General features: G+C 46.8%; 1 protein-coding gene across 1 annotated transcript in view; it reads right to left on the reverse strand.

Annotated features, from left to right (window-relative positions):
* Positions 1-6,922: 6,922 nt before the first annotated feature.
* Positions 6,923-12,664, reverse strand: part of LPCAT3 (lysophosphatidylcholine acyltransferase 3) — a 194,129-nt gene continuing 188,387 nt past the window's right edge. Inside the window, exons 11-14 of the mRNA XM_078651473.1 lie at positions 9,726-9,884; positions 9,452-9,580; positions 8,538-9,163; positions 6,923-8,491 (exon numbers count right to left, since the gene is read on the reverse strand). Coding sequence (XP_078507599.1) covers positions 9,464-9,580; positions 9,726-9,884 — 276 coding nt within the window. The 3' untranslated portion in view covers positions 6,923-8,491; positions 8,538-9,163; positions 9,452-9,463. The remainder of the gene's footprint in view (positions 8,492-8,537; positions 9,164-9,451; positions 9,581-9,725; positions 9,885-12,664) is intronic.

The following is a 12,664-nucleotide window of genomic DNA, read 5'->3' on the forward strand; positions in this document are numbered from 1 at the left end:
GTGATGAACAGTGTCTGAATTAAGCAGACCACTCTTACCCAGTCCAAAGATCAGGGCTTGATCCATCACCGTTATTTAGCTCACTGCCCCATCCCATCCCAGAACCTGGCTATATGCAAATTAGTCTGTCCCTGGCCCAGTGCATCATGGGAACAGGGCAGACCAAACTACCAAGCCAATTCTTCACCAGAAAGGAGACAAGCTACCGGGGACAGGTTTCTGGCATTTCAGCCTCGTCGGCCCGGCTTGCTTGAATCCTGATGGAGCAGTGAGCAAGGGACTCATGTCGGAGTATACCCTGCCACACCTATAGTGGCCAAAAACGATTCAGAAAAGGGGGTGGTGATGAACAGAGTGTCTGAATTAAGCAGACCACTCTTACCCAGTCCAAAGATCAGGGCTTGATCCATCACCGTTATTTAGCTCACTGCCCCATCCCAGCTCAGAACCTGGCTATATGCAAATTAGTCTGTCCCTGGCCCAGTGCATCATGGGAACAGGGCAATTCATATCTATAGCATAGAATATATAGCAGTCCCTCCATTAGCGGCGGCCGCCTGTGCCAGCTGCAGCAGTTTGAAAAAGTGTTTTTAGAACAGCCTGCCCTACAGCTGCCTGCTGTTTGGAGTGCACATCTACACAGTAGTGTTTTGTAAATGTGTGTGGTGTAGATCATGTGGCTGCTCTACAAATGTCTTCTAAAGGGATATTTCCAAGGAAAGCCATGGAGGCCCCCAACTTGCGGGTGGAGTGCGCCGTTGGGGGGATTGTTAAAGTGCGCTTTGCTTTTTGATAGCAAATTTGAATACACTTAACGATCCACCTGGCTATACCTGCTTTGGAAATGGGGTTGCCTCTGTGTTGCGCGGAAAATGCAACAAAGAGTTGTTTCGTCTTCCTAAAATCTTTGGTTCTATCAATGTAATACATTAAAGCTCTTTTGACGTCAAGAGTGTGGAGCATTCTTTCTGCCACTGTCTCAGGATTTTGGAAGAACACAGGCAGTTCAATAGTCTGATTGATATGGAACTGTGAACCCACCTTTGGAAGAAATTTAGGGTTAGTGCGCAGCACCACCCGGTTGGAGTGAATTTGTATGAATGGCTCCTGGATAGTTAGTGCCTGGAGTTCACTAACACGTCGCAGTGACGTAATCGCTATTAGGAAAGCCACTTTCCATGTTAAGAACTGAATCTCGCATGAATGTAGATGCTCAAAAGGTGGACCCATTAGTCGGGTGAGGACCACATTAAGATTCCAGTCAGGAGCTGGTGGGGTCCTGGGGGGAATGACTCGTTTGAGTCCCTCCAGAAAGGCTTTAATGGCAGGCACTCTAAAAAGAGAAAGATGCTGCCTGTTTTGGAGATAAGCCGCTATGGCGGATAAATGTATTCGAATGGAAGCATATGCTAGATTGCATTTGTAAAGATGTAACAGATAACAAATGATGTTGTGCGTAGACGCGTCAAGCGGGTCTATGTTGTGGTCTACGCAATAAATGACAAACCGCTTCTATTTTGCCGCATAGCATGCTCTGGTGGTGGGCTTTCTTGCCTCCCGTATGATATCCATGCAGTCTGGAGGCAAGTTGAGGTAGCCAAACTCTAAGACCTCAGGAGCCAGATCGCCAGGTTGAGCTGTTGCGGATCTGGGTGCTGAATGTCGCCATGGCTCTGCGTCAAAAGTCTGGGTGTGAGGTGCAGCCTTTGATGCGGTACCACGGAAAGTTCTAGAAACGTGGTGTACCATGGTTGGCGTGCCCACGTTGGAGCAACCAGGATGAGCGTCATTGAGTGTTGCTTTAGCTTTCATGCCACCAGCGGTATTAGAGGTGCTGGGGGAAAAGCGTACGCAAATTTGCCCGACCAGTTCATCCATATCGCATTGCCTTGCGACTGTGGGAGCGGGAACCTGGCGGCAAAGCTTTGGCATTTTCCCTTGTGGCGAACAGGTCTATCTCTGGATGACCCCACTGCTGGAAGTACGGGCGGAGTACTGATGGATGTAGCTCCCACTCGTGCATTTGGTGGCTGTACCTGCTGAGCAGATCCGCCATCTGATTGTCCTTGCCTGGGAGGTGTTCCGCCATGAGGAAGATGTTCCTTTGAATGGCCCACTTCCACATGCTCTGAGCCAGATGAGACAACTGTGGAGAGTGTGTACCTCCCTGCTTCTGAATGTAGTACATGGCCGTCATGTTGTCCGTCCGGATCAACACAACCTTGTTGCACAGATGTACCTTGAATGCCTTCATTGCCATGAAGATTGCCATCAGCTCTAGGTGGTTGATGTGCATCTTCTTTTGCTGCGTTGTCCATAGTCCCTGCACTGTGTAATGGAGTACATGAGCTCCCCAACCCTGGAGAGATGCGTCTGTCGTTAGGATGATCTGTGGCACAGGCTCCTGGAACGGTCGGCCCTTGCAAAGGTTGTGTGGATTCCACCAATGCAGAGAGTTGTATGCACGACCGGTCACCAACACTAGGTCTTTTAACTGTCCGTGAGCCTGATTCCACTGACGTGCTAAGCACTCCTGAAGCGGACGCATATGTAGTCTCGCGTGCGGGACTATGAAGCTGCAGGAGGCCATCATGCCTATCAACTGCATGAACACTCGTGCTGGAAGCGAGTGTTGCGGTCTGAATTTCTGTATCAGCAATTGAATGCTGTTGATCCTCACAGAATTTGGCTGTGCTGTGGCTGCCAGAGAGTTTATTGTCACGCCCAGATACTGCCGTACATGGGCGGGCTGAAGGTGTGACTTTGGGTAATTCAGTGAGAATCCCAGATCGTGAAGAAGGTGAATGGTGTAGGATATGTTGGCAGCGCACTGCTGGGCCGACTTTGCTTGGACAAGCCAGTCGTCCAAATAAGGGTAGAAGTGAACTTTGTGTCTCCTGAGGTGCGCAGCCACTGTCGCCAGGCACTTTGTGAACACCCTGGGCGCTGTAGTTACTCCGAAAGGGAGGACTTTGAATTGGTAATGCTGATTCTGAATGGTGAATCTGAGGTATTTTCTGTGTGACGGATGTAGTGGAATGTGAAAATATGCATCCTTTAGATCTAATGTTGCGAGGAAATCCCCCTGATTGAGCAACTGAAGAACCTGCTGCAGTGTGAGCTTATGAAAGTGTTCCGATAGGATGTATTGGTTTAGGGGTCTGAGGTCCAGTATGGGTCTGAGGGACCCGTCTTTCTTTGGGATTAAGAAGTACAGGGAGTACACTCCTGTGCCTCTTTGTTCCACTGGTACGAGCTCGATTGCCCCTTTTTGCAGCATGAAGAGTACCTCTTGCTGCAATAAGTGCAAATGCTCTGTGGACATAGGACGGTGTTTTGGGGGTATGTTGGGTGGAGTGGATGTTAACTCCAGACAATAACCGTACTGGATAAGCTTTCTGACCCACCTGTCTGTGGTGATGGATTTCCAGACTGGCAGGAACTGTTGGAAGTCTCCCCCCGACCGGTGTTGTATGGTCGGGGGCAGTGACAAAGCGTCACTGTTTGTTGGCGGCGGAGGATCGGGAGCTGGTGTTTCCACGACCTCTGCCTTTAGCGCTGTTTCCACGATAGCCACCTCTACTTTGTTTGTTGAACGAGGTTTGTGCGCCACTCTTATTGTACTGCGTTTGCTGGGACAGCTGGCCTCTGGAAACACCTCTATTGCTTGAGCGACGAAAAGAACCACCCCTGAACTGCTGGGACTGGAGAGCCCCCATAGACTTTGCAGTCTCGGTGTCCTTTTTGATTTTTTTCTAGGGTGGTGTCCACCTCAGGTCCAAATAAGTGATCAGGGTTTACAGGCTGATTTAGGATGGTGGTTTGTATCTCCGGCTTGAACCCGGAGATTCTGAGCCAGGCCTGTCGCCTCAACATTACACTGGTGTTAATGGCCCTGGCCACGGTGTCTGCTGCGACCAGTGCACACTTAATAGAAGCATTTGAGATGAGTTTCCCTTCTTGTATGAGCATCTCTGCTGCCTCTTTATATTCATCTGGCAAGTGTTGTAACAGGGTCTCAAGTGTATCGTAATGTGCCCGGTCATATCTGGCCAAGAGTGCCCGAGTGTTTGAAATGCGCCAGATATTGGCTGCTTGAGCCGCCACCCTTTTCCCTGATGCTTCTAGCACTTTAGATTCCTTGTCAGGGGGAGGAGCATCACCAGTAGTTTGTGAGTTTGCCCTCTTCCGGGCGTTAGAAACAACTAAAGAGTCCAACGGCAACTGGCCCTTGATGTAGGTAGGGTCCCCAGGCGCCGGCTTGTACTTTTTTTCAATTCTGGGGTTTATAACCCTGGCCCTTGTGGGTTCTTTAAAAATGTCTGCAGCATGTTTTAAGACACCCTTTAGCATTGGCAGAGTCTTTACGGTCTTCTCAGAGGTGGAAAAGGTGTCAAACAAAAAATCCACCTCAATAGTGTCAGCATGGAGCTGGACGTCATGATTTTTGGCTGCCCTTTCAATAAGCGCATTAAATGCCGCTGAGTCCTCAGTAGGCGATGTTTTCACATTATACACTTGAGTGTCTGGGGCAGTTTGTGGATCCCCTGGGTCAGCAGCATCTGCCCATGTGTCATGTTGATCCTCAGGATCAGTGTCTGCAGGGTAGTTGTACTCATCATAGTCACCTTCCCCAGCCTCCACCTCTGAGTAAGTGGGCGAGATTGGAGCAGTGTCCTGTCCACGGGGAGCTATTATTTCTACCAGAATGGGTGAATCCGTGGAATCCTTCTTTTTCTTTAAAGGAATTGTGTAGGACTCCAAGGCTGTGCTGGGGTGATCTTTCGTTTGTAAATAGAAAGTTTACCGGTGTCGGCGTCGATGAATTGTTCCGACTGCTCCTCCAGCAGGGGTTGTCGATGCTTTGTGCCCACAACCGCAGGTGTAGGCTTCGGCCCCGTGGACACCTTCATGGACGCCTCGACGACCGTCTTCGGCGCGAATGCCTTCGCGGCAGCGTAAACTGAATGGGCGCTGTCAACTTGTGTGGTTTGGTGACAGGCTTCGGCGTGGAAGTATCCTTCGGATCGGCAGCGGAAGCTTTGTCCTTAATGCGTTTCAATGATTCCGACATCTGCTTCGTGAAGGAGGCGGACGGCTGCGTCGACTTGACAGGTGTCTTCGAGCCACCACCAGGTGCGGACTCGAGGGTTGTAGTACTTTTGGCCTTGTCCGGCCGACGCGCAGGATCGACAACCTTTGTAGCTCCGAGTCCTTTGTCTGTGTCGACGGCCCTCGGCGCCGAAGTCTTCGGGTCGACGACCTTGACAAGTGCTTTTGGTGTCCCAGTCTTCGGCTCGACACCCTTGAGCGACTTCACCGGGTCGATAACCTTTTTTGGCTTTGTCTGGACCGACAGGTCTGAAGACTTGGAGCCAACCAAAGCGACACGCACTTTGTTTCGACGGCGCCTCTAACACTTTCGGTTGTGTAGACACCGAAGCTTTCTCTTTCGGTTTCGATTTCACCAGTTGTGGCTCTTTAGAAGTGTCCGTAGCCGGGCCCGGAGGCGAGACTGTGGAACTTGGTGCAAGATCTTGGGTAAGGCCATGTGGCGATCCCTCGAGCTGAGCCGTACATATGGTTTCAACGGGGCATAGATCCTCGCTTGAGCTATCTTCCGTGGCCCCATAGGCCTCATCGTCTCCTACCTCATCGACGATTTCTTCAGCATCGAGCATTTCTACGTCTGCGTCGTAGTTGGAGTCGATCTTCGCAGCTGGATTGGAAAGCGGCTCTTGATCTTCCTGCTCGTCTGCCTCTTCTCCCTCGGTTTCGAAAATGTTCACCGGGTCAGGTGCCGTCTGCTGGGCCTCCTGGCGCGCTGCGCGCCGAAGTCGAATTGTCTTCTTGGAGCGGAAACGAGAACAAGCCATACAGTTGGCTTCATCGTGATTCGGCGACAGGCACTTGTTGCACACCGGGTGGACGTCAATGTGAGGATACTTCGAGTTGCACACGGGGCACCTTTTGAACAGGCTCAGTTCCATGATGGTTCGTCGAAGAAGGCCTGTAGCGTCGACTGGGCCTCGAGCATTGAAGAGCCACGCGACTCCTCTGGATGTCCGACTTGGGAACTGAGCTGGAACAGAACTGGGCACCGATCGGAAGACAATACAGACGATAGGAAATGCCTTTGGGCCAAAAAGAAGTTTCTATTGATTCCGAACTTGAGTGATCAAATATGCATCCGAACCCAATGGCGGAAAAAAACAATCTGGGGATGGAGTCGATGCCCATGCGCACTGTAGTACTTCGAAGACTCTTCCAGGACAACAATGTCCAATCATCCTGACCCAACACTAGGCGGCGATCTATGCTATAGATATGAATTCAGCAGCCCACATGCCTCGAACTTACTGTCCCCTACCTCAGAAATAGAGTAAGAATATAAACTAATTTCTGTAGGGATCAGTCTAATTTCAATACCGACTTACACTTTTCTTCTCATTTCTTTATATTACACTCTGGTTTCAGAGGAAAATAAACTCCTGCAATACACCCTGCTACCACTGGAAGCAATGTTTTTAGTTTCCAGTGTTGCTATGTTCAATATTAAAATTCAGTGCTTTAAAGACTCATAGGTTGAAATAGAGAGTCTGCCTTATAGTAAAAATGAAATCCAAACAGGTCAATGCAAATATAGGAATTCAGGCAAAAAGGGATTGTACAGTGCAAGATAAGAGAAAGCAATGGAGAAAGTGATTGCTGCAACCTGCTCGATGGCAGAAAAAACAATATGGTTAACAGTCGGTGACACAGCTAACAGAGTACCCCATGTTTTGAGGAATATGTGTAATGACACTTCAAGTTCAGCATTGTTTTAGAGAAGCTTGACAAGTACTGGTATGGGTGCAGGAATCTCAAGTTTGGAAGGAGTGAAAGACATCCTGCATACTTCACTCAATAAAATACATCATTATTTTAGTAAGGCAAATTTCTTTTTAATTAAAAATAGTTGAACGATTTCTGCAGTGATTGAGTGCCATGTGCGTTTGGACTCCCCGGAATCCACACTCATCCTCCTAAATCCAGCGTCCCCCGATGGGTTGCCTTCAAAACACAATAAAACCTTTCTAAATTTAATCCAGGGTTTTATAAAGGGCACTGTTCACAGTTCTTAGAAAGATCTACAGCTCAAATACCCCTCTATGTAGCAAGATCTAGAATGACGTCAGCCCTCAGTGTACAACAATGGGCTTTGGATACACTCCAGTGTATATAAATTACTAGATCACAGGTACACCTTTTTAGAAAGATTTACAATTGTTCCAGGGCCCTTTCGCATGAGCAAGTCTCTCAGTCTCATTAATTCCACAAACCTCTTTTGTCCAAATGGCAGTGTTTACTAGCTGGAGTTAAGATCAATAGGGCCCTTCTTAAAATGCTCTACTACGTCTGTTAGTCACATGCACTAACTTCCAAAAAGTTTTCTTTTTTTAATAGAACAGTACTGCGCCCCCTTTACAATGGGCAGGCACTCTGGTGACAGCCACTAGAAAATGTCCCATATAAAAGGCTGGTACAAAATCTTGGAAAGGGAGACTTCAAGCACACATGCTGGGCAGGGAAAACCTACCCCTGGAGAATGCATCTTAGCCTAATTGGCTGGGCTAAATTAACTTTTAGGAGGTGGTTTGGTAGGCAGATGGTAAAGAAGACCTCTCAAAGGAGAAGAGGCACCATGAGAAAATAGGTTTATATGCATCTTCGTGAAGGCACTGCCCGCAGACAGCATGGTATAAAACCTTTTAAAGGAGAAAAGTCTTTGTGACTGGCATACAGGTAGGGAAAGCAGCTAGACATTGCAAGCACAAGATTTGGTCTACCTTTAATAGCAACCTGCACATAGGTTGGATTGTGTGCTAGGTGGTGTAGGAACTTATGGCAGGCTTGCATGTTCACACTTGTCCGATCGTCCAGCCCAAGGCTGTCAACATCCCTTCTACATGCATGGAATTAAAAGGGGACACCTGCCAAGGAAAAAGGCCTAGGCACAGGGAAGAAAATGGGCATAGGTGGCCAACAAGTCAAAGAGACTCATTGCATGCAACCTTTGGGGTTCCCCATTGTGCCGTAAGTGGATCTCCACCTTGGATATTTCACTGTAATCACTTCGATAATCACCTCGATAACCACTTTGATTCCCTGCTGCTTTGTAACATTTGTTTGGTCACTGTGCGATATTACAAACTGGGATTCACTGGCTAGCCGACAACGGTTTAACCTGTCAATTATGAAAGTTGCAACATCCATCATAAAAACAAATTTACCTTAAAAAACTGTTCTGCTGCCTTTAGCTTGCCCAGAACTGAATGTCCTGGAAAAGAGTACCAGGATACACTCATGCCTGCACTTTTGCTCTCCACCTTGGAACAGACCCTGCCCCTAATCATTCAAATAGTCAAGAAATGTCCCAGAACATAACTGATGCAGATGTGACTTTGCAGAAGTGCCTCCACCATTGCCAGGCACAGCAAAGGCAAAATCAGTGGAACTGAGCCAGGCTTCCAGGCACTGCTCCGCCTCCCAATCATGTCGTGCAAGGCAGACACCATCATCCACTGAGCCTCCAGCATCCAAATTCAAGTCTTGATATCTTCATCCTATGTAGAAGCCTGGGACAACTGTGACAGTACTGAGGGAGGAAACCTGCAGATATACATCTCCAAAAGTTCAGAAAAACAAGCATAACTGATGGCACTCTGATATTAGAGGGTAGAATCCATCCAGTGAGTCATCATTCTGACAGATCATGGGTTACTGAAAACGCAGGTTTTGAGTACTTCAGGCTACACAACCGAATGATCGCAACATGATCCGGGGTAAACCAACAGAGGAAAAAGTGGAAATCCTATGTCGTTATTAGGAAGTAGAAAACACAGCCGATCATCAAATGTCACTTCATATCACCGGAGAAAGTCAGGCACCAACCACACTGGAGCAGCATAGGCTAATTTCTTCTCACTTTACAAAAAATATTAATTTTCATAATCAAGTCATTGGTGTGTCTATGCCCTATTGTCTTCCCCACGGCGTTCCAAAATATACCAGACGCTGAATTGTCACAGTAGAAAAAATGGCCCTGATGGCAGGAACCAGGAGCACTTCGGTACATTCTGGAGGCTCTACAGGGGATGAGGCAACTCCATCCATAAACAATCTGAAAGAAAAAGGAAGAAATGAGGTCACCTCATAGGGTCTGGAGCCCTATCACAACTCTATAGAAGAATCTCACTTTTGAGCTCCTGCATAAATACAAATAAATTATGGACTTCAATCCAGCCCTGCAGGATTTTCGGCTATTTTAGTACACAAGCACACTGCAATGTCAGTGCACCTCAATTCTGAACTCCTCCCGTTTCTGTCCTTTCCCCCATAGCTCTGAAGGCATGATGAAAAGGGATAATGACTAGACTGCAGGTGCGCAAAGTTTCAGCTATACACTCACCTTTGTGCTGCATCAGTCAGTCTTTTTAAGCTTCTCACGCCTTGGCACCAAAAGTCTCCGCAGATAAGGCAGTGCAAACAGCAGTGTCAAGAAGTACACATGGCCCACGAAGTACACAGAAGAGTACACCTGCAGGGACATAGACCAGGTGTGAATAAAGCACTCCTTGGTATCAAGACTAAATATATGATATAGCTTAAACTTCCCATCATCACTTCTCCTGAACCTCCCCTTCTACTTGTTAAATCCCCAACACTCAAGCACAGCACCTCACCTTGAGCCACTTGTCCCAGGTAAAAAGACAGAACGGGATTAGAGGGTAGCCCATGAAAAGCCAGTGGAGACACTGCTGGCCCACGTACAGCACGGGCCGGAGAGCAGCTACTGAGGTGACGGAGGTGAGAACCGGGCTGTCCTTCACTAGGTCCATAAACTGCAAAATAAAAGATCAAGACGTCAAAACCAGTTCATGCATCAACTATAAGCACTATCCCTACAAGGGATTACACGAGAAAGCTGCATAGCGAAATGAATGCTGCAGTCTGACCGAAATGTCGAAGTGTAATTACTTTAATCACACAACACTGCTGCACATCTCACCATATATGTTCATAGAAGTCAGCTGTACGTGAAATCCGCAAAGTAAAGAAACTCAAAAAATGGTTTAATGGTACGACATTATTAGTTTGTAAGAAAAGGAAAAACGTACTTGCCTGCAACAATCGATTTGCGCTTGTGTTGTAGATTCACACATTGGGCACGTTCCCGTTGCGTGCACATCTACTATTAATTGTTGCCTTCATATTGCAACTTTTATGCTCTCATGTTTCAGTCTCAGGAGTATGTAATCAGGTTTCCTAAAACCTCAATTTAAGTCGTTCAACACCTTTTGAATGTCTGTACGCGTATATTCAAAATGATTAGATCCTTCGTATGTCTTGTGCTTCTCTCGAGTCCACTGGGAGGTCTGCTTGTGAATCTACAGCACAACAAGCTAGAAACCAATTGTTACAGAGAAGTAACTTTTTCCATTTGTAGAGTGTGCTCCGGAGATGCACAAGTTGTGCATGGGCCGAAGAGCATTATCATATGATTCTAATATGGCTGCTGCAGAAGATAGGAGGAAACCATGTTTACATATATAAAAAATAAAAACCTTACGTTTATATTCACATATTAATGTAGTTGGAATATCCAAACCAAGGGCCATGATGCTCCCATACTAATGACAGCCAATGCAATGTTTACTATGGATGTCAAAGTAGCTGCTTTAGACCTGGCTTTGCCTAATGTGGTGAAGGGGGGGGGGCATGATCTTTCTAATGAGTTAATTGTAAATCAGTGCCCTACGTAGGAGCTCCCCCACCATCTAGTGCATGCTGAGAGCTGCATTTTGTGGATTAGTAAACAAAATAAAGAATACAAGGTTACCAACTGAATAGATTCAAGGGTAAATGCCAAACTGCTTTGAGCACAAATTGCTTGCGCATATGCACAACACGGTCTTGTGGTTTTTCGTTTGTTAAAACCTGTAACTCGCTAACAAAGCACGATTAAGGCATTAGCCCCAAGACCACCACCTTCTACGCAGAATCTTGCAATATGCACAAGTGTAATTGCTTCAAAGTAGGCCTAATAAACAGATTAACATTCATGTTTATGCCCCACAAGTGCTGGCAGGAGGGTTGTTCAGATAATTCTACTGTTCTTCCAAAAAGGAAAGGAAAAGAGATCTTTAAAATGTAAATATATGCGGTGCTCGGTCTGAAATAAACAGTATATATGCAGATTTCCAGTGTTTAATATGCTAATTATTACCACTGTGGAGTGTGGGGAGGGACCCTTACTGAGGAGAGACTGTCTCAAATGGGTCATGATGTCAACACCATGTTCTTTCACGTGCAATACTTAAACATTTAACCACAACCATAGCTCAGTCTCATTGCCAAGGCCCATAGTGTGAAGCAGATGACGGTCCACAAGAAGTACTTAAAATAAGTTTCAAATAGCATGTTTTATTTGGACATATTTTCACCAACATGAAAAAACCCATTTGCAGATTTTTTTTTTAAATATCTTGTTAACAATGTTTTGTTATGATGCCTGTATGGAATGGACTTGCATTATACAGGAAGTTTAAAACAAATCCCATTTTGCTGTATAACATTGTCGTGAGTTCAGACAGATTTTGTTACAATAAAACACCAAAGCAAAAGAGGGATACTCTGTCCCTGTGGCAAGAGACAGAGTGAACGCCTAGTCCCTGGCCAAAACTCAGCACTCCTGAAGTGAGGGAACCCTATGGAAGCCAAAAGCACTCAGTCTCCCCTGGATTAATGGCACTAGTACCTTGAAAATTGCAGGTAAAAACACTCACTGGATCCAAAGAATCGTTGCCATCGGGCCTTCCGTGGGAATAGCTAAAATTTAGGTGGTCCAGTACATTATGGGAGTTATAGTCTCGGCTGCCCTGCCATCTCAGGCCGCTACGTCACTCCCGACCCTGTGATGTTCCAGAAGCGGTTTGCTGTGCTTGTGGCTGGCAAGGCTAGTTGGTCGCCGGTCTGGCATCTGACGCCTATTACTCTACGCTGCATCAAGAGTGAATTCCAACCAACCAGTAACTGACATCAGCAACCTCTGTTCTTTTGCATCTCCACAGTAGTATAGTCTCAGCAGTAAAAGCAGATCTACTGTGGGTCACGTACAGCCAGGACAAATCTGCATCCAGGCTCCACAGACCAGGTAAAATTTAACGGACTGTCGTTACTTGGTCCTGGGAACCGCATCACCTTTGTTATGTTAAACTTTATTTGTAGAGCGCACGTACACCAGATTGGTTTCTTGGCGCTACTCTGACGGTGTTGGACTGAGATGTTACTAGTATGCCTGTCTGAATAACCATGTTTTTAGGAGTTTGCGAAAAGTCATGAGGTCTGTGCAAGATCCGATCTGAAGAGTTAGGGAGTTAAAGTATTTGGGAACTAGTGTGGAGAACCTTGTCCCACCAACACGTTTTAGTCTAAAGGGAGGTATGGACAGGAGATGCATATAAGCGGATCGCAGGGTGCGGGTCGGAGTGTACCTGTTGATCAGGCTGCATCTCATGGTTATTGGAAGGCAGTGTAACTTCGAGAGGGGTAATATGTTGGCGCCTGTTTACCTGAAAAATCAGTCTGGCCGCCTGGTTCTGGACCATTTGAAGACGATTGG

The sequence above is a fragment of the Lissotriton helveticus genome, chromosome 7, assembly GCF_964261635.1.
Source record: "Lissotriton helveticus chromosome 7, aLisHel1.1, whole genome shotgun sequence".
Classification (NCBI taxonomy): Eukaryota; Metazoa; Chordata; class Amphibia; order Caudata; family Salamandridae; genus Lissotriton; species Lissotriton helveticus.